The 22,225-nt window shown below is 39.8% G+C and overlaps 1 protein-coding gene across 1 annotated transcript; it reads right to left on the bottom strand.

Moving 5' to 3' along the window:
* Positions 1-2,331: 2,331 nt before the first annotated feature.
* On the bottom strand, positions 2,332-11,840 carry TECTB (tectorin beta). The gene is made up of 10 exons (XM_026050748.1): positions 11,765-11,840; positions 9,726-9,916; positions 9,412-9,554; positions 9,256-9,328; positions 6,770-6,873; positions 6,611-6,694; positions 5,929-6,091; positions 3,842-3,915; positions 2,890-2,918; positions 2,332-2,384 (listed from the first exon to the last, which is right to left on the bottom strand). The coding sequence occupies exons 1-10, from the start codon at positions 11,838-11,840 to the stop codon at positions 2,332-2,334; spliced, it is 990 nt and encodes a 329-aa protein (XP_025906533.1).
* Positions 11,841-22,225: the final 10,385 nt, after the last annotated feature.

The following is a 22,225-nucleotide window of genomic DNA, read 5'->3' as shown; positions in this document are numbered from 1 at the left end:
GAGATTATATATATATATATGTGTGTGTGTGTGTGTACATATATAAAATATATATATATATATGTGCCCAGAGGCTCCATCCCACAGTGGCCAGGGAGGTGGCCTGGGAATTCACTGGAATGTTGCAGAATTACTGCGATCATGTGACGTTCATTCCAAAACATTATTTACTTTAAAGACTGGGAAGGGAGTTAACCTGTCAAGGAAACTTTTCAGAGAACTGAACTGGAGAAAATAACTGTGATAGGTGAGTATTGATTGCTGCAAGGGAAAGGCAAAGAGAGGCTTTGGGAAAGGAGCCAGGGTGTTCATCTCATTTGGCAAGGGTAAGAGTTGAAACAGGTAGAGCCACTAGGGAAGGAGTGATGAAACTTCGGAACTTGGGATCTTAGTGGGAGGTGGATGAGGAGAAAGGGAGGCCAAAAAAAAAAAAAAAAAAGGGGGGGGGGGGGGATGGGGAAATCTACAGGATCATTATTTGTGATCAAAATATTGTGACGTGCAAAACATTCAATAACTCTGTGCTTCTTTAGGCGGTTCTGTGAGTAATAATTGCTTCCGAGTGGCTCAACCAGTTCTGCAGTTTAAACTCTTGCCTGCCTAGGCATTGTCTTCTGTCCAGAGAGTGCCCTCTGTTGTGTGTAACGGCTAAATACACCTTGGAGCTGAGAGCGTTTTTCTGGAGGCTGTCCAGATCCCACCTTTTAAGGAGCCTTATTCTTCTAAATCACACATGAATACCTATTAAGATTATTCTTGCGTGATCAAATATTAGGTACCTCCATGATAAAGTGCTGCTTCTTTCGGTACAAAACTACCATTGGGCCCTTTTATACCTAACACCGGCTGTTCCTCAAAGGTTAATTTTTAAAGTTCATAAACTTGTTTCCCAAAGCCAGGTGTGCTTAATTTCATCTATACGATACCCATACTAAGCCTGCGCAGTCAGCAAGACATCCTAATCCGAACAGTGTTGGGCCTTTTGCAACACAGGCCGTATGCTGCCTAACCCAACCTGGCAATACCGATGCTGCTAAGAAGCAAGAAAGGGCTGGCAGGTAATACATTCTGAGGACCTTTTAACTTTTGCTCCATGAAAAGCATATTTTTCTCCTCTCCATGGCACATTAGATTGGTTTTCATGTTCTGTGGGAAGTGAAGGTGTTGCACTGAAAAGAAATAGCATGCTGTCCTTCCAGTTAGCACTGTGAGAAAAGGCCTTCTGACTCCTCCTGACCTTGCTTGCTATAAATATGAGCAAGAAGAGAAGGAAAAGCTGCATGAGGATGTTTCTAAGGAAATAATATTTCAGAAATAGATCAATCTTTACATTTTCCGTTTGTGTTCAAACCGATTTATCAAGAAAAAAATATATAAGGGTAGAGGCAAGCAGATAAAAATGCTAAGAGTGAACTCCTGAACTTCAGGAACAAAACTAGGAATTTGGGTTATTATCCAGCAGAGCAAAATAGGTGGTATGAGAATAAGATGGGTGGAATGACTTGCTTATAAATTTGACTTCCAGAATTGCAGGCACTTCAGGTTGATGAAAAGATGTTCTTGCTAGGATTCAACACCTGATTACTTTGCACATGGCATAGTCATATGTACTAGGCTTTGTACACTGATGCAGTATTACTGGACAGCTATGGCTCAGACTGTGAAAATTAGTTTTCAGTCAGAGATATTGATAGGTAGGTGCAAAAAATGTCAAGACTCTTCAGTTAAAGACTAGGCTGAGTATAACCAGCACATCCCTCATCCACACAAACTGTTGGATGTTGGACATATTATGGAAGTACTATCTTGTGCTTTCTGACAGTGAAATCCATTTCTATCTGGTCCAAGGTGACTTATGTTAATATTCTACTTCATAGAACTAGATTTTATGTGCTCTTTCTACCTACTGTTCTTTTCTTGAGACAGTGCTGCATTTTTCATTATATGTTTCCTGGTGAGCTGAATAGAAAAGGAAATTTGGCTTGAGAAATACTGAGTTTGCATATTGCTGTGTTCCTTATAGAGAACAAGTGCTGCTGGCATCACAACACTTGAAAAAGTAGATGTCAGCAGAATGCAAAACTTCTAGGTTTTCACTAGCATAAAATACCTGCAGCGACATGGGAATGGCAAATTTACCTTTGGATTCCCCAGTATTATAGACATAAAGCTCATGGAATATTTTATTATCTGGTAAAATGGTGCACAATGATTCTCTGTGCTTTTTTTTTTGTTTTTTTTTTCTCTCCTCTGTAATATAAACATATTTTGTAAAGAAGTCCAGTTCCAAAGAGGTTTAGTAAAAGATAAGAAGCACAACTAGTCTGTGTTTTATAGTGACACAGCACAGAATCCAATCATGAAGAGCAGATGGAAGATGATATCTGTAAGAGAAACACAGAATAAGTGTGGGTACTTCACTGTCAGCTACTTTACATCTTCTCTTCTTGTTCTCCTTCCATCCCCATCAATGTAGCTGTGTTTCCCTAATGTGGCTCTGTCAGCATATCAAGTTTTAACAAACAGGCTTTCAAAGAGCTTTTGAAAACCCTCCCCAAATAGAAATGTTTTCAGGACATCTCTGCTAGTCTAGTGAAACATATCTGTTTCTTTTCTTTGTTCATAGAAATGTTCCCCTCTCAGATTGGAAAATAAGAGCAGAAATGATGCCCAATACTGAAAGTTACTGGTGTGCTTTTGTTCCACATGTGCCAGGGAGGAGGAAAAAAGGTGTATAATGTTGAGAAATAAAGTTTGATTTCTGTAGTCTTTCTATTTTGGTATACTTTACAGAATTTATTTTTCTGAGCTGTGTATTTTCAAGTTGACAGAGCCACTTAAGATGCAAATATGGGATTGACATTTTCATTGTCATATTTTGCTGTTTACCTGAGGGAATGTAAAAACTGGATAAGCCTCTGCCTGTATAAAATGAGAGAAAAAGAGAAAACATTTGGATGGCATGTTTGAACTAGGGCAAAGTGCACAACTGTACTTTGTAAGAGCAGAATAAATAACACTAGTCACATTTTGAAATTCTGGATATTTTTGTCACTTGTTTTTACTGTCTGCTGTGTGACCCTGAAGTTATAAAAGGATCTTCAATTCTTTTCTGAAATCAATTGAGTTTTGCTGGTACAAAGGAAAAATGCTTATTTGCAATAATGCTTCATTATGTAGGCTGGTGTGAATGTAACTGATAAACCAGTATAAGTGGCTTTACTGAAGATGTGATTCAAGTGTATCTTGTGCAAGAGATCTGTTTCAGCAGATCTGCTGGATGTGCAGTATTAACCAACTCCAGGAGAAGTTCCTGGTGCCTTCAGGAGGCAGTAGTGAGAAGAAAAAGGCTGTGTATTATAAGAAAAGGAGGAAAATAATGACAACTTGGTGTGTGTGTCAAAAGGGACAGGCATGAAGAGCAGGGTAAACCTACTAGATGCAGGGTTGCACTGAAGTATCAGCTAATAGCATAAATCATGTGAGCAGCTTTCCTGCTATTTCTAAGTGTGGGAATCTCTTCCACACCAATGTACCCTCTATCAGAGCTTGTCTGGACTGTTGCTGCAGTCAAACACACACAAAGAGTTCAGATTGCTAACAAGAGGCTTGTCCATTAACTAGCAATGCCAAACAGGTATATTAATACACTTTGTAAATGATGAGTATGTCTCATCTGTCATATTCCTGAATCTGGAGAAGACCCTTCCTAGTCTCAGGGAGGGGGAAAGCAGCTCTGAGAGAGCAGTTCTGCTTCCCACGCCTGCTGCTGCACTCCAAGCCCCTGCTCCTCATTTCATTGCTTCCAAAAGGCAGGAAAAAGCCCTGGAAACCCCATCACTTACTGCGTACAGAGAGCTCTGCCATTAAAACACCTCCTATTTGTTCCATGCGCTGTTTTCGTCTATCACATATCTGGAGAGATCAGAGGAAAAAAAATATGAATTTTTTATCAAAAAAATACCCAACACAACTCATATTTCCAACCAAGGAGACAACCTGTATCAGTTTGCTGTATGTTTTCTAGTGATATTTATTGCTGTTAATACTGGCGATCTTTTGGTGCAGGATAGGTTACTTTTGAAGGAGAAACTACTGTGTGCCCTCTGAGGATTTTTGTGTGCCACAGCTTATACAGTGCCTGTTGGTGTAAGTGCTATTTTCAGTTTTAAGACTGCAGAAATACACAAGTGGATGTTTGATACTAACCCAGGTCCTCCTGGCCGGCCCCTTCCCTGCTGCCTTAAAGCCCCTAGTGAAGAGGAAGGGGCTGAGCTCCATCTACGTAGTCTGCATCCCCTAGAAAGGCTTCCGTTGTAATTTTTTGCAAATTACAGTTGTTTCCTGCAGTGTGGGAACAGGAAGTGCCAAATCCCTTCCATATTTGTCCTCTCACAGCCGGCACTAATGATTCCTGTCACAACTGACAACGGCTGTATTGGAGGTGGAGCTCTGTAGATTAAAGGTCCCTGTCCATTCCCTGACCTTTCTAGATGCCCAGCTGTGGACATCCATACATGCTCAGCGTGTGGTAACTCTTTTTCAAGGAATAATGCATGGCTTGTATGCATAGATCCCGAGCTTGGGTCAGACATAATTGCAGCAGACCACCCCTGGGAGTTCTGGGGTGGAAGAGGGCTTCAGGGATGTCAGTCACACTGATTGAGCAATTGTCCTATACTGAGCATCAAGGAGGGGATTTCTTCCCGTGTTTGTACGGAGGATATAGATGTCTGGCAGAATAGTGAAAAAGGCAGATATGGAGTACCAAGGGGAAACCATGATCCTAACTATGGGTATGAGCCGTAGTCTCAGAGGCTGTATGCTACTGTTGGCTTAGAAAAGACATAAGAATCTTTAAAACAGCTTCTTGTATGATTTTCAGTAGCTTTAAAATTATTTTCTGTTTCTTTTAACTGCCACCAGGGTCTGAATAGTTGAGAAAAAGGAATTTTAAATATATAAGCCCATCTTTGTGTGTGTGTGTGTATGTGTGTTTGAAATTTGCCTGATATATTGTATCAGACTTGCTCTCCTTGTACAAACAAGTGCCCCTTGCATAGTGCTAGGGATGGGTAAGAAAACCTGATATTTTAATTTGACTCTTGAACTAAGTGTTTAGAGAGAAAAGCTGGTTTAACTAAGAGTGATTCTTCCTGTCCTTCAGCAAGAGATATTGTTGAAGTGACAGTGCGTGCACGTAGACAAGGCAGTTCTTTGAGTTTTCATTGTTCATTAAATAAAATCCACTTTACAGCAATGGCATATTCATTGGGTGATTCTCTGATTCACTGAAGGAGGGAAGAAGAAATCTTTAAAGAAATTCTTCACTTCCCCACATTAAGTAACACATCTGTATAGCACTTCCACTCTCATTCCCACCTAAGGTCATAGTAACCTATTCCTTGATCTCAGTTTCTGCTCCAGTGCAAACTTTGTATTTTATGCAGTCTCCAAAAATAGTAATTTATCACCAAGTAATTGTACAGGGAAGAAGCAATGAGGAATGGGTAGGTTTCATTCAAGTAGAGAAATGTCTTGAACCAGGTTCTCCCACTGCCCTCAGAGTGCTCTTACCCCTAAAATATTAGGTAAAATGGTAGCATCACTACTTCCTCCATTTTTTTTTTCCCTCATTTTTTTTTTAAAGTGTAACCTCCTTGGTAAATAGGAGTCTAGTCAGGAGTATTGACAAAAATATAGATTTTTAAATGGCTATGGTGTTTCTCAATGTGTTTAAACACATTAGTCAAGGTCAGTGCCCATGGCGTGACAGGGAGCAGGGTGCAGGGGTGGCCCCTAGTGCTAGTCTCAGGGCTGGCTCCCTCTAGTGAAAACCCTTGGATTTCATTAGCTCCACATGTGGAGAACCTGAGGTAGGTTCTCAACATCCTCTCTCTGCATGTAGAGCCTGCATTTGAGCCTTACCACAGGGCAGGAGAACTTCTCGCTGTCGCACACGTGGGTCTCGCAGTGCAGCCAGACCTTGGACAGCTTGGGGATGTTACGGAAGCGGAAGGCGTTGAACTGGAACGTGGCCCGATTGGTTTTCCCGTTCTCGTGCACGAGGATGGAGTTGTCTGTGGCACACCTGTATGGAGAAGCAGTGTAAGAGCACACATCCTGGAGCACGGCTGCGACTGCACAGGACACAACCTGCTGTTGGCATTTGGCTGCTTTTACAGGCATTAAAAGGTTAGCAGAGCCATTCTCAAAGCCTGTGCTTAATTTGCAGGGAGTTACCTACTTTTAAACCAGAACATCAGAATTCAAAGCGTTATCTCCAAAATACACCCTTGCCTCCTTCCTCTCCTGTTGTGACTGCAGGTGCTGATACCCCACAGCATGGGGCCTGATTTGCACCGAGGCAAAGCAGGCAGGAATGCAGGGTGGCAGACAGCCAAAGTGATCGGGGTGGCCTGCTCCAGCAGTCTGGAACCACATGTGCCCTTCCCCTGCTGGCATGAACACCAGTGGTGTGGTCCTCACACCCCCAATCAAGCCGTGTTTGCTGAGGAGCCTTGGGATAACCCTGCTGCCCAAGATCAACGTGAGGGCCCTGGGGCTGGGCTGTGCCGGGAGTGCTGCCCTTGCTCCCACCAGCACCTACCCCTTGCTGATCAGAGGCCACTGGATCTGGTAGAAATACTCCGAGGAGGGGGTTGCCCAGCAGTTGTTGAGAACGACTTTGAACCTGAGGAGACAAATCCAGATCATCAAGTAATGTCCTGGTTGCCTGCTTACTAATTATTACCCCTCACTTGCTTACCTGTCACTTAAGCCTTTAGCTTCCACTCCAGCAAATATGTCAGAACCAATTTCTGATGTTTCAACAACGAAAGGGGCTTCTTTTATACTTGAAAACTTGGCATTCTTTGAAAGAGAAAAGCACTGAGCATTAGTGGCAGTATCAAAACAAAGGCATGTGGCAACTTCAGGTAGCTTTGCAGAGGTGTTGGCCAAAAGTTCGAGTCTTTGTTACCTGCAAGCTCCAAAATAGGTGCTTGGTAGGAGGGCAGTTGTAAGTTCAATGTGATTTTTGAAAATATTTTTGATAATGCTTGGCTTAATAAGTGACATATAAGTGCTGTGTGGACATGGGACACATAAGTGAGCTACTGCCTCCAATATGTTCCTTTCTATTGCATAAGATCTGAACAAAAATAGCACCTGTCCTATATAACATGTGATATGTTTACTCACAGCATTTGTCTTGTTGATTAAATCTACACTGCAGGTTATGGGTAAGTATAGTTCCAGGTGTTTTTAGAGCTCTTAGATTATCTTTCCCTGCAGTGTTTGCTCAGTTATCTAAGTGCTATTTTTCTTATGTTTTTCTACATGGAACAGTGGCTCCGAGATGCTACACTATTCCCATTGCAACCCCTAATAGGTTGGATGCACTGAATTTAAGGCTTAAGGCTACACCCAGGTTCCTGATCTGTGGTGATCAGTGTCCTGAGGAATGCACTGGTTTAAGCAACGATTTCTCCCAAAGGAAAGCGCTGAGGTGAACTCCACAGCACCCACTGGAGAGGGTAATTTCTGCTCTCCAGCCTCTCTCCCTCTCACAGAGCTTGTAGTATTCACCAGAAACCCAAGGGGAGGGTGTTCGTGCTGCCCTGCACCTTCCTTGGCCACTATTGTTCACTGGCCACCTGAAAGGCCTGGGAAGCTCTGCGTTAGTTTATCCTGAGATGGCTATCACGTTTGAAGAAAACAGGGCAGAACTCAACCTGCAATTTGAGATGCTGGCACGGGAATTGTCACAGAAGTACTGTTGCAAGACTCTTATCACTCCTTTTTGCTGAAATGAGCTGAATCTGGTGTATCGCTGCTTTTGCCAAGTGCCATCAGTCTAGGTTGTTTTACAGTACTATCTTTCTTTTCTTTCTAAAAAGCTTCAGAGTTGAAGGTCTGATTTCCACTCAGTCTCCATCCCCAATGCTGCATCACAGTCCTTTGCTGTTACAGGTCTGTCATAGAGTAAAGGACAGGCAAGACTGAAGTGTCCCCTGGGGTGCAATGCAGCCCAGGTGCTGGTTCTAGATGGAGAACTGAGCACCTGGCATGGTGACTGCCAGGACACTGAATCAGGCAGCAGCACGGGTGAAAGGCAAGGCAAAAATAATGCTTTGTTGTTTCCATTTGGTCAGGGGAAAAAAAAAAAAAGTTTAATCAAAAGTAACATTTTCTCAACAATGAAGACATGAATGAAATAAAGGACTGGTCAGCGGGTGGGTATATTTCTATGCAATCTCCTCACCCGTTTATTCTCAGGAGGCCCAGCATCATTGGAAAAAAGAGTCATTTGTCTGAAAAAGAATACCAGAGCTCCATGGTTCAATGTCCATCATTTGTTTCTGCAGTCGTTCAGTCAAGAGGGGACAGCAGCAGTGTAGTTCTTCCTGAGACCTTTCTTTACTATATGAAGGCCTGTGTGCCATATATTAGAAATAATGAGCACATTGAAGCATCAAAGACTGACAAAGTGTTCAGCTGATGTCCTAAATCCAAGAAGAGGATGCATGTAGTGGAGACTTCCATCTCCCCTCCCAGTGCTAAATATTCCCTTCCTGGGTTTTAATATTAAAAGAGTATGTTACAAGTTGTGCTTTTTTTTCCTCTTTGAGGTAAAATAGGGAGTATTCCTTGGCACTCTTAGCTGTGCTTTTGAAGAAAAAATAAATAAATAAAAAGCTTAAGGATCAGGTGATTGCTGCTCCAGCAGAACAGAGTAGTTGTGGGAAGGATGCTGATGCTTCAAAAAAATCGGGGACAAAATTCCAGCATAACCTAAAGATCTCTGGGGAACACAAAATATCTGTCAGCAAACGCATGGAGATTTCTCTATTTAGTGAGACAATGTAGCAGTGGTACCTGAAGATGCAAACTTGTCTTTGAGTTGGGCTACAAACAAGGTTTTACTTTTTTTTTTTTTTTTGAGAAAAAAGGTCAGCATGTAGGAATGTGCTGGTCATCCATCTGCCTCGTTTGGAGGTATTTTAAAGAACAACTGGTATGTCTGCTGTGTTTGGGGTAACTGCCTCTCTGCTAATTGACAGAAACAAGGATCCCCATGATTCTTGTTATGATTATCTGCAGCAGGATACTAATGTGCTCCATGACATAGAAAACCCGGAGAGCAGCCCTCTTTTCCAGCTGCTAGTTCCCTGGAAGGACTTCCAGTCCCCTCTGGCTTTCCTGGCCAGGAAGTCAACAGAAAGTGAAGAGGGGATGATGAAGGGCACTTACGGAGTAGAAGTTGAGGGATAACTGACTTTCAAATGAACCAGAGCTCCCATTCTTCACATGGACAGTGGCCACCCTAGGAACAGAAGAAAGTTTCTGCACGAGTGAAACATGGTGTTGAAAATGAGAGGAGGAGATCACCCCAAGAACAGGATTTACCTTTGGTCGAAGGCAGCCTGGTTCACCAAGTAGTTTGCGTTGTATGTGCAGGTGAAGGAGTAGTTCACAGGCTGGCTCTTCACAATGATGGAGGAGTCATTGGACACAATGGAGTTATAGAAGTGATAGATGGGATTCTTAAACTGGAGGTGGTGAGACAGAAAAGTATGCAGTATCTGAGACATCAGAAACAAGGTTGCACTTTGAGACAAAGCCCCAATGTGGTGACAAAACACCATCCCTATTTGTTGCTACAGCATCTCTGAATCTTTATGAAAGGGTTGCTACAACTTTTTTGACCGTGGTATTCTTACCTCTGACTGCGTCCCACAGTATGACTTGTTTTTAGGAGAAAGATCTGGAATTGTGAATTGGTAATATCCCGCATCATGGATGCCATTGTAGCAAATGCCTCCGAGGGCCAACTGATTAACTTCCCATCCGTAAGGGCACTCTGGAATTCTTGTGATGATGGTTTTAGGGTAGCAATATACCAAGATGACATCTGAAAGGAAAATAACACACCTACAGAGATATTCATGGGACGTTTTAGTTCCAAACATGCTGGTTGGCACACCAACTTTCTAATGGAATTAAGTGTCTCTGAGCAGGAGTATGTGCTGGGTGATCTCCTAATGCGAGTAACTGGAGAATCGGGGTTGTAATGTGCTACTCAGAACTGACCTTTGGGTTGTTAAATTCTGTCTCTAGGGGAGTTTTACCCTTTGTTAACCAGGGTTTCATGCAAATTTTTAATTTTTTTGGAGTAGCTGTTCAAAGAGCAAAGGAACCTGCTGGAAGCCAAGTGAAATATTGCTGCACCGAAACACGACGTATTAGATTATGTTGCAGAGCTAATTTCTGGTGGTGTAAGACCACTGACTCTGTAAAAATATTGTTGTATTTGTTTGTTCAGTTGTTCTGCACCTATTTGTAGCAGTGTTAGATGTGGGCTACAGTATATATATATATATATATATATATGTATCCTTGCCTTTCCTTGCTTGAATGAGTATTTCAATGCCACTACAAACAGAATTGTGAAAATTTTCAAATTGAAAGTTAAGATCAGAAAATGAAATGAAAAGTTTGAGCTGTTTTGTTAGTAGGATAGTTAACAGCAATACAATATATTTCCAAACACAGCTGTGGTTAATACAACCATCCATACCGAACATAGTAACTTACAGGCTGCTTACTTTGTGATACCAGGGGAATTTGAACCTTTTCCAGAGAGCCAGTTAGTGCAAATTTTATTGTCTGATAAGAATTTAAAGGGCAAAATATAGACCTACTATTAGTGAATTGAAAATTGAGAAAGATTAATCCAAAAGTACCTATTGCAAAAGAAAGATACCCTTCCCAAGATCATTTAATTATTATTATAATTATAATTAATTATAATTATTAACCCCAACACTCTCATTTTTATGATATAAGCCTGATTTTTGCAGTCTTTTGATGTTTGCTGAAGTTTACGGAAAACTTAGGGAAAGACAAATAGAGACCTTAATGATTTGCTCCTTTCTAATCAACAAAGCCTCCTCATATGGGCTGATTCTGCTTGTGATGATCATCAGATTGGCACTACCGGTGACCTTACAACTCTGCTGAGTTCAGAGACACTATTTGTGCAAGTGAAGGTAACCAGCGCAAATGGCTGAGAGCCAAATACTTTAGATATACCCTGAAATTCCTGTCAGTAACATTTCCCAGCCTATTTTATACATACCTCCCATGCACATACAAAATATGCACTCCATATTGAAAAATATTTCAATTAATTACTACCACTTGTTTCCTAAGTTTATTGTATGCTAAATTACAGGTCTGTCTGGCACCAGATCATCTGATTTTTTTTCAGACATCTATCTGCAATTAGGGCTCTAACTTACGTGTTTTCCTTTTTTTTTTTTTTTGTTTTGGTGACATAGCGGAATGGTTCAGGAGTTTAGTTCAGCACATTTATTCAACACTAGTCATCAATCAGTGCAACAGAGATCTGTTGCACAACAGAGATCTGTACCATCTAGCCTTGCTATTGTTGATTAGTCTATTGTCTAATTAGTGCTAGTTTCTTTTCCATCTTAAGCACAAGCAGCGTCCAGGCAGAACTACGCACTGTGAATATGGCACAAAATTAAGTATATGCTTTATTTTCTGTATGACAAGGATGAAGTGATATTTGCTTTCCTGTACTAGCTGAAAACAGATCAGTATAATATATACTAGAATTGGCTTTCTGGAACCCCCAGTTTATCTCTGAAGAAAAACCTTTCTACTCTTAAAAAGACACAAATCCTTGGGCAGTTTAATTAGAAGATCATAAGAGACTCAATTGAAATTATTTTACCTGCTTTATTTGGATTGCAAGGCCCTGCAAGAGCTTGAGCCAAGATGACCAGTAGATAAATTAGAAGAGTCACCATTTCTTGCAGCAGTCTGAAGACATAAGGAATAAAAGCTGAATTTGTCTTCAAAATTGGAAAAAAAAAAATCTATTCATTGCAAATCTCGAACTGTAACTACTGCTTAACATGCTATCTTTGCTGAGAGAAGCAAATAACATTAATGATACTCTTTCATCCAAATAAATTCTATCTAAACTACATATATTTACAGAAGAAACTATTATCTCCCATTGTCACTACTATGACAATTTTACTAAACAGTAATTTCCATTTCAGCTGTGGGCCTCAAACCTGCAAGCTGTTTCCCATGGGTAGAAACGTGTTCCAACAAAGAACGGCTTGCAAGGCTGGGGCTGGAGTATTTGCGTTTTCCCTTAAACACTCTTCAGTGTTTGCCCTCAGGTATACGTCATTGAGAAGACAGTCAGAGGCAAAATTATATATGTAAAATTTCCTGTGCCCAGCTAATGACAAAAATATTCTCAATTGAGTATTTCCAACAAAGAGAATCAATTTCAACATTTTCACGCAGTCTTGATTTAAAATATGTATGTGTGTGTGTATATGTATATACATACACACAAAAATATATAAAAACTTATGCAGTAAGTATTAGTGACAGTTCCTTCTTATTATAGTCCTATGCATTCTACAAGAAGTTAAGTATAATACCTACAGGACAGGAATGGGATGAATATTTCAGATTTTCATTCCGGTCTTATTCCAGTAGCTGTGTATTGGCTCTTCCCAAGATGTCCTTTCAAGTGAACCCAGCTGGTTTTATCTTCACTTTATATAAGCAGTCTTGTAAAAGGAGCCCATCTCTGGTTAAATCTCAACCCACCAGTATTGTCCAGTGTGAGAGGAAAAAAAAAAAAAAAAAAAAGAGCTGTAGAAAAAACAGTTCCTCTGCTCTTGAAGACTGTTTGGCTGCCATCAGGTTGTTGTTGTTGTTCCCTATGGTATTTTTTGGTGGCCTTGAAAATAACTGAATATTAATCTGCTGAAGGTCAATAACTGGTACTTTTGTTTTACAAGTTAGTTTGGAAAGGTAAAACTTGTACGAGGCAGAATAGCAAGCACCTTCCAGAATTCAGTTTAATTATAAACAGCTAACGAGTAAAAATGATTGAATTCTTATAGAATCTCTCTTAAATGTAGAGAGATTAAATGAGAATTATGCGCTTAGTTCACAATTGAAATTTGATATCTAGTTTGGATGTTTTATTGACAGTCTCACCCTTATGTTCCATGCAATAAGTAGACAGAAATAATTTCCCCAGATCATTTATCAACTTCTGGGTTATTTTATTTACTTTTTCTTGTTGTTGTTTGTTTTAGTATAAGATCACAGGAACGTAATCTGAAATATTCTATGTAGCTAGGCTTTTCCACAAGTCTAAAAAGTATGCCATACAATTATGCCGTGTAATACATAATGCTGTGTGCATGTATAAGACTATATAATATCCCTTAAATGTCATACTACACAACATATAAATTTCTCCTTCTACAGAAATCTCAAAAGAGTTTGATCTTCACATGACCTTCAGTTGTATGTTTGCTTTATGATAGTCCTAATTAGTAAAATGTGCTTGGTTGGACACGTGCATATCCATCTTACTGGCCTCCCCTTTGGGACTCGGTGCTATTTGTCAGAGCTGATTTTGGTGCCGCCTTCTGTCCAGCTGTCCTGATGGTCAGAACCGCATCCTGCCTTGTCTGTGGCAGGAGTTTGATGGGGGTCTATCTTCTCGTGGGCAGCCCTGGCGATATGAATGTCCCTCAGTAAGTGGTTCCAGTTGTCACTGATGCTGGAGTTTTTGAGAGAGGAGGAAGTGGGGCAGAAGAACGTAGAGGCCCTGATCTTCAGCTCAACCATATTTCAGCTCTTCTGTAAGGAAAAGGAATGGTGACATTTATGACACTCCAGGAGGTATTCTTATTCACTTCACTGCTCTAAGTGCAGACTATGTGTGTTGTGCCATATGGTGTTGGAGAATACATGTGTTGTGCTGTAAGCCATATAGTGCTGGCTGCTCCCAGCTCCCATTGTAAGGGATACTAGTCAGGGATGGTGAGGATGTCTCTGGGACCCGCTCCATTGCTGGAGACAGATTGGAGACACAGATCATAGTGTTAAATAGGCTGCTTCCTCACTTCTTGTAAGCCAGGTCCAGCAAACTGTTGCACACTGACCTAAATGAGATTATTTGAACATGTGTACATGGATAGAGGTGGTTCTTGTTTTAATTGAATTCAGGAGTAAATCACTGACCAGGAAACAAAGCTCACGATAATCGTGAGCTCATGATTTTTAGATTACACCAGATTAGTTAATAGCTGAAATCCTAAAATAAGGAAGGTATAATTCCATGTGTCTGTTTTATAACCTCACCCCAAATTCTTCACTAGGCACTATGAAGCCCACATTTGATTTCCAGATCCCAACTCTGACTGAATATACACTGTGTAAGGACTCGCTTGTTTTTATCTATGTGTGTGTACATGTGTCTCCACACTGAGTGTCTGACTAGAAACCTGAGACTGCTGAGACATTGTGAATTGCCTAGTTGTCAGGTCTGTACAGTCCAGGAACAATAAGACGCCTTCCATGAGAAAGACAGACCTTGTAACTTTGATCAAATCAATTCTTCAAACCCAAGGGATTGGATTGAGCACTTGGAGTTGAGCTCAGGTCTCTCAGGCCTACCCGTGAAGGCTGATTTGAAGCATAAGGTAGTTGACAGAATTTAGTCTAACGTTGTCCTAGTATTGGACATAATATAAATATCTGGCTAAAATGCATACAAGTTGAGTTGTCACCTTCATACTGTTGTTAACAAAATCATTTGAAAGTTATAGATTAGATTTGTTTTTAGGATAATGAAATTAAATTACTGTTAGTGTAATTCTATGGGTTTCAGTGCACTTACTCCAGGATGGATCTAGCCCCACAGTTGTTGAAAGAAAATAAATCTCTCATATCTCCTCACAGAAAAGTAGTCTTCATGTACATGTACATGATACCCCTTTTAGGTGAAAGGTACAAAACAGAATGAAGTTCGTGAAACAAATTTGGTGAAAGTGCAAATGGGCTGTGGATGTTTGTATTTGCATTTGAAACAAGTGCAAAATGTACTTAAGCTAAACCGTATTTGATACCTTCTCTGATCAAAGGTGAAGGCTTGGGAAAGCTTAGGTTTCTCTCAGTAACTGCATATACAAAAAAAGGAAAGTCATTAAATTGCAAAAGGACGCCATTGAGTTTTGTAGCATTTTCCTGAGTCTTTTCAACCCCATTGAATAATTTCATCAATCTAAGTATCTGTAGGGATTTCAACAAAGAGTAAATGAAGGCCTTATTGTGAATTTAATCTAAAAGGGCAGCTTGTCTCCTCAGTTTTGTTCCTCTCACTGTGACTGAAAGCTTTGTGAATATCTACTGTCTGGTTCCTACCTGAAGGAAATGAGGTTCTGCTGTTTGAATATGCAAGTGATACTGTGACATCCATTTTTCATTGACTCCCATAAGACAGTAAAGCTGCAGAGCTCCTGTAGCTAAATTGAAGGATCTTGTAAGAGTCATCAATAGAAAACACTCAGTGATTCTAGGAAGAGTGAAGTCTGGTGACACTTGCCACAGTGCATTGGTGCTGTTTCCAAGTATGTGCCAAAACTTGGCATACTTAAGAGTTTTGTCTGAGGGGGGAAAAAAAGGATATATCAATCCCACATATGCAGAGACATTAGTGCTAGGTCTCAAAGCATAATATCTGCATTTGTCTTGTGCTGAATCTCAGTTAATGAGTGCTGTTGTGAAAACACTGCACTATGTTGGTATGTCTGGTACAGCCAGAGTTGTTCTGGATCTTCAGTCTGCAGTGAGCTGTGCTACCGTATGTAGATTTGTTGCCTCAAGTCATAAATAACTCATGAATTTCAGCATTGTTTTGCATTTGACAGAATAAATACCTTTCAAATAATTAGTTATTCATAGCATGTGGTTAGTTAGTCTTGTCAGCACATGGTGTTGTTTCAGCCTCATGAGTGGACGGTAGAACTATGCAGGTTCAATAATAAAGCACCTAGGGCCCACAGGTACTCAGCACCCATAAATCCTCAGATAGCCGCATTTTTCAATAACTATATAAAATCAATTCAGAGCAAGGGAAATTAGAGGAACTGATGTTTGTGGGAGAGAAGTTACTATAGAAAAATGAGATGGACGTTAGGACTATCAGAGGAGACTACCTTTTGCTATAATTTTTTTTGTGGATCAGCTGTCTGTCTGCCTGACTATGTAATGATGAATCACAATTCACCTGAGCACCTGAAGCCATATGCTTGGCACAGCAGTACTGCTGTTTCTACATGCACTCCATGGGGTGTGAGGGAGCACAGCTGAAGAAGAAACGTTCTGCAGTCCATGACCTTCCCTCAATCACCTACAAGAGCAAAGCATATACAGCGTAGAATCGAGGCTGGAGTAAATAATCATGTTTTGTGGTCATCTCAATGACTGTTCTTGTCTTGCTTAACTTTTTCAGTATATCTAAAGCAATACTCTTTGGAGCAACAAAGTATTGCCTGGAATTTGCCACTTTAGGAACAAAGAATTATTTCTCAGTTGAGCTTCCCTGAAACCTCCGTGCAGGTAAGTGTTTGTTTGGCGTATTTCTTTATGGGCTGTCTTAGAGTTAGCTAGTTACACAGGATAAGAGGTTAAGGCTTTCTTTAATAAAGGCATGAGAAACAAAACAGGCCTGTCAAGAGTTTGGTCATATGAGAGGGGAACTGATGACTTATGCTGGTCACATGAGAGCTCAGTCATTCTTGCACTGCTGCCTCATTTTGGAGATGCCTAAACTTGCCAGGTGCTTGATTCATTTGCCTAAGTAGTTGCTTTGCTTTTAATGTACTAGATTGAGAGGTTTTGTACAGTGGCCAAGATAGCAACAGCTGTGATGCAAGCGCTGTAGGATTGGAGGGGGATCTGGAGGCCAGGTGTGTTCCAGGGCATCTCAAACAACACTAAATGTCAGTGTGCGGGCAGCAGAACTGAGTCCTAGGAATGCTACTTTGGTTGTCGTCTCATTCTTCTTGGATTGCCTGACGCTTGCTTTTTGTTTGCCTTGAAAGTCGTTTAAGCAGCTCTGCACAATCTGCCTTACACATGCCTGAATGTTCTGCACTTGACATAGTGCCCTCACAAGGTTCATAAAGGTAGAATGTCTTAGGGTAATATATAGGTGGAAGTTACAATACTTTAGGGAGAAAATAGCTTTGAACTCCACAGACTAGGAGAATTGTCCCTGGATCTCCCATAATCCTGGACAAGAGCTCTCACTAGAACTGTCTCTTTCAGGTGTGCTCTAAAAAGAGAGTGGCTATGGCTGCTGGATCCAGTTGCAATCAATGCTGCTGTGCCATTTGGTGTGTTTCAAAGCTGTACTGTAGATATTTTCTTTTAGGAATATGTGGATTAAGTGTTTTGAGAGAGAACAATGTTGGTGGAGGAGTCGCATTCTGGAATTTAGCCACCTGAATTTGGTCTAAGTTGCTTTTTAAGTTTGCTTTTTTTTTTTTTTTTTTGGCCTAAGTGCTTTTTTGGATCTCAGCATCAATGCTCTGCTGTAGAACACCTTGTAAGGCTTTCAGTTCTTGTTATCTCAGCAACAAGCCTTAATCTCTTGGCAGTGTAGAAGTTGGGGAAGGTGTTTTAGTCGAAGGTGAGCAAGAAGGCAGAATGGACCCTTTGTGCCATGAGTTAGGTTATTTTTCTCAGGTTGGCAGCTAACTCTGATACCCTAACCATTGCTCTTTCTGCTCAAGAAATGCCCTTTTTTTGTTGTGCTTTGTTTTTTCCTTTTTTAAAAATTTTTCCTTTTTTTAATTTAATTTAATTTAATTTTTTTTTTTATTATTATTTCTGGACATTGGTCCACTACTGCTGGGAAGGTTGCAGCAATATAACCTCAACTGTGGCTGGACCATGTCACTGAAAATTTAAGAATCTGCAGTCGCAATCACATTCTAGTTGATCCCTGGTTGTGATATATTGGTCATAATGCTGCTCACTCTGTCTTCACAGTTTGCTACAGAGAGTCCAACAAAGCAAGACTATTGTGCAGTGAAGCATTTAAAAAATATTAATGACAATTTCTTCCTGATTAGAATTGCACTTCTGTTTTCCCAAGCTATGTAAACTCATTAGTTAATTCTTAGACCTACTTTTCTTAGCACACAGGATCCATTAGCCTGGTGGTGTCCCAGATTTTAAAAGGCTGTGATTTTCTTTTCAGCAGGTTGATAGTGTCACTATTGGAGATAGTGTCGCTTACTGTGAAGGGATGTGTTGGTTAAAAAGAATTGTTTTGAGGCTGAGACCTGCATCATTAAGTCATGTATCAAAATTAACTATCCTAATTGGCTTGTGCTGTGCTTGTAAAGCGATCAGACTAATGCTTATCATGATCTTAGTATCGTAATCTATTTTGCAGATATTGCAATGAAGCGACAGACAGACAAAGCCCAGTGTAGGACTCTCGAGCGGGCCATGATGCTTTTATTTCCCCTGTGTCATTTAAACAGCAAGCTGCTTGAAGGAGAACCCGTCCAAGCAAGCTTTGGCTGGTTCTGTCCTGTGAATAAGAAAGGTCCTGTGAATAAGAAATGTGACCTATTGTTCTAGAGACTAGAAACTTCAAGGACTCAGTCAGATATTTATATGATTGTTGCCTTAAGACACAAGTTACACATTAATTTTTTTTTTTTTTTTTTTTTTTTTTTTTTTTTTTTTTTTTTTTTTTTTAATTGACTACCTAAACATAGAATTTCTTACAGAAACCTTCAAGTACCAAATGCAGATGTGCTGGGTTGCTCATGTGCAATTCCTCCGAGATTTTGACAAGATTGTTCCGATTAACTAAGTTTGAGATCGTTGCACTGATTCACTCAAAACTTACCTAACCTTTTTGCATGATGAATGTGAATGTATTAATTGCTGTCTTTTAAAATGACCATTTGTATATTCTACTTTGGTTCAAAGAATGAATACTGTAATTGAAGTATGAATTCTGCAGAAAGAGCGCTTATACTGAAAATATAAGCTAGCTGAACACACCAATGAACATCATTGCCACTTGCAAAATATTTGCAAAATATTTGCATCCCAGAGATATTCATGAAATATTACCTATAAGCTATTACAGAAGGCATGACACTGCAGTTCAATTCTCTTCTTCCATGAAAATCTCTCAGGAGTGCAATTAATCTGATTAATTTTCAAGGGATTCATAATGTTGCCCTCAGATACCTCCTATAGATCAAAGTGCTGAATCTCTAGAGCAGAGTGTGCTGAAGATTCTCAAAATTGATAATGCTATTAATGGTCCAGGAGGCTCTACTGCCGTTTGTTTATTCTGGGAGTAGCTAAAATTAGAATTTGGTGCTCTGTGCCTAACATAAATTAAAGTGGAAAGACTAATTGCCTAATTCTGTTAATTTCTCTGGAAATATGATTTTTAAAGCCAAAGCTAAGAAGTTATCCGGCTTGAGTTGTTAATTGAGTTTTAAAGGATTTTGAAATGAAATTGTCTGTGACAATTGAGATATGATACTCCTGAGTTAACTTTCCAAAATAACTTTCCAAGTTAACTCCTTAACAAGTTACACTGTAGACCTACTGATATGTAACATTTTGGAAGATGAAGAAGATGTCAAAGCCTTGGTTAAAGTGCTTGGGGACTGATGAATAAATTCAAGTAGTATTATTTGGAAAGATATGAATAGATATTGAAAGACAAGAATGGATATTGAATATTTGGTAGCACTAGGTGGTGAAGTCCATTGCAGTTGGTTTAAAATAATGAAACATTGGAAGAAGGTATGATTTTTTCACAGGCTTTTCCTTAATTTCCATTTTAGTTTTCTCAATTCTTCCAGAAAATAAAGCATGCCCTTGTCCATTCTAAAAGTGTAAACTGAATTCAAATTTCTGAGACTTCCTGCTAGAAACCGTTTTGAAAAATACCTATAAGCAAAACACCTACACCCTAAATCAGTGGGATTTTTATGTTATTTTGGTGTAGTATACATAGAGGTGAATGAGTATGTGGTAAGACAAAGTTAATGTTTCCTGTATTTGCTTTTTGAGGATTGTGAAACAAAGAGTTTGTAAAGGAAGCCTTGACTCTGGACACCAGCTGGCCAGGAGATGGTGTTAGTGGTGTACGATAAGCAGGCAATATGTGACATAGGCAAAGTGATTCAGTGAGTCATGAATTCTGGTGAAGACGTCTCACTCTTTGTGAGTGCGGTCCGATCCCTTGAACCTTTGATTGGCTTATTCTGATAATTTTCATTGTCTGTTATGTTTGGCTCTTTCTCATTATTTTCCTTACCTATAATGAAGTGTTGCCATTTCAATACAAACAATATTATTGCTTAACAATATAAGGGCGAATCTATCTTAATTTTTTGGTGATATGTTAACTATTTTCTGTAGATGATTTATTATCTGGTAATATAAAAGAGAGTAGATAAAACCTACCTGGATCAGGAATAGAAGATCTCAGTGATGGAATTTCAGTCATCCAGACCTATTCAACTCCTGATCCAAATTTTAATCTTGTAGATAGTAACAAGTAATTTGGAAAGATATTCCTCTCTAAGAATGCAAATGCTGCATGTTCTGTTCCTCCATTGAGGAAATGGCCTCAGGTTGCACCAGGGGAGCTTCAGATTAGATATTAGGAAAAATTCTACAGACAAGGAGTGGTGAAGCATTGGAACAGGCTGCCCAGGTAAGTGGTGGAGTCACTGTCCGTGGCAGTGTTCAAGAAATGTGTAAATGAGTCACTTAAAGACATGGTTTGACAGTCATGATAGTGATAGGTGTATGATTGGACTTGATGGTCTTGAAGGTCTTTTCCAATCACAACAATTTCATGATTCTGTGATTCCCTCAACAGGACATACTCTAGTGAACAACAAACTCAGTTGAAATTGCTAGCTGTAGAGTGACTTACAACGTTTTCAGTCTCTTTTTTTATCACCATTGTTAATCCTTATGCCTTTAGGAGATCATTTTTCCACTTGCTACCCTTTCTTTTCCTTCTGTAGCTGCAGCTCTTACAGTTCATCCAATATGCTGCTAAAACCATATTCTTCTACAGCTGTTACTACATAATACAACCTTCTGGGAATATGGTTTGGCTTCTCACTTTCACACCTCTTTAAATGTTCATTCTCCCACCATCCTTCTGTTCAGTTACTATTTTCATTCAGCTCAAATATTGATGCTCATATGGTGGTCTTCACTGCTTCTTGACTTTGTCTATGCTACTTAAATATGCCTGAAATGTGCTCTGTATTTGCACATGAGATTTTTCTCTCTGTGAACCTTTACTTACTGTTGTACTTACAGCATTTCAGTGGTGACTTCATGTTTATTTTGTTACCTTTGCTCTATTCACTTTAAGTATATCAGCTAGGAAAGGCCGTGTGGTCAGAGGGAGAGTAGTTTGTGTTGCATGATAAATCGTAGACAGCTAACACAGTTCCTTGGCACCAGGTGGTCTCTGTAATCCCAGGTTATTCATCTGTGGTTTTGCCATTTATCAGGTATTTTAATCTTTCCTATGCAAAGAAAAAGCAATAAAGGCTCTTGTACAACCGTGTTACTATGATACTATAGCCTCCCTTGACCTTAAATCTCAGTCTATTTCCTCAAGAGGAATAGAGGAGGTCAAGTAGAGCTCATGAGATTTGCTGCTTAATGGCCGCAGAAGTACCCATGGAGAAAGAGGGAAGCTACAACTTTATATTGCATTGCTCTGTCTTCTTCAGAAATACTTTACATGGCACAGTGTGCTCCATCTTTTCCAAATGCATGGACTGCCCTGGCTTTTCATTTTGCATGAGAAGGGGCAGCTACTCTTGTCCTTTTATCTCTTTATTTGTCTGTCCATGGCAAAGTCAGGGGCATCCTGACTAGATAGACCATACAGATTTAATGCTGCGAAATGCCCTGATACTTGTATCTAAATGCTGTATATAGCCTTTATCTGCAATAGTTGTTATCTTTTAGTTTTAACATCCTGGACAAAGTGTCCTAGATGGCCTGGGAAAAGAGCCATTGAGATCAAAGGCCATTGAGATCAATCATACTAATGAGAAACTATTGATTTATTTATGTGGTTTACTGTATTGTGATGGTAATGATGGCCGCTTGGTCAGTGTGCTCTAATTTTAAAATGTACATAGCTATTCTATTCATCTCCATATATATGGTCCAAAATCTTAACTCTGGTGGTACTTTGCACCTGTATATCTTTAAAAAGGCTAGAACTAGATGACCTAAAAGACTAAGTCACATTTTCAGAAGTTATTTTGGAGTC

Source organism: Nothoprocta perdicaria, unplaced genomic scaffold, assembly GCF_003342845.1.
Source record: "Nothoprocta perdicaria isolate Ctin4 unplaced genomic scaffold, notPer1 scaffold_7, whole genome shotgun sequence".
In the NCBI taxonomy this organism is placed as follows: Eukaryota; Metazoa; Chordata; class Aves; order Tinamiformes; family Tinamidae; genus Nothoprocta; species Nothoprocta perdicaria.
The sequence above is the reverse complement of the archived record's forward strand: the minus strand, read 5'-3'. Positions and strand labels throughout refer to the sequence as shown.

Excerpts from the sequence above, each read along its gene's own strand:
- TECTB (XM_026050748.1), bottom strand. The coding sequence starts at position 11,840 with ATGGTGACTCTTCTAATTTATCTACTGGTCATCTTGGCTCAAGCTCTT. Across the intron at positions 6,695-6,769 it reads GCTAAAGGCTTAAGTGACAG|GTTCAAAGTCGTTCTCAACA; the intron begins GTAAGCAAGTGA and ends TTGTCTCCTCAG. Across the intron at positions 2,919-3,841 it reads GAGCTCTCTGTACGCAGTAA|AGGCTTATCCAGTTTTTACA; the intron begins GTGATGGGGTTT and ends TTATACAGGCAG.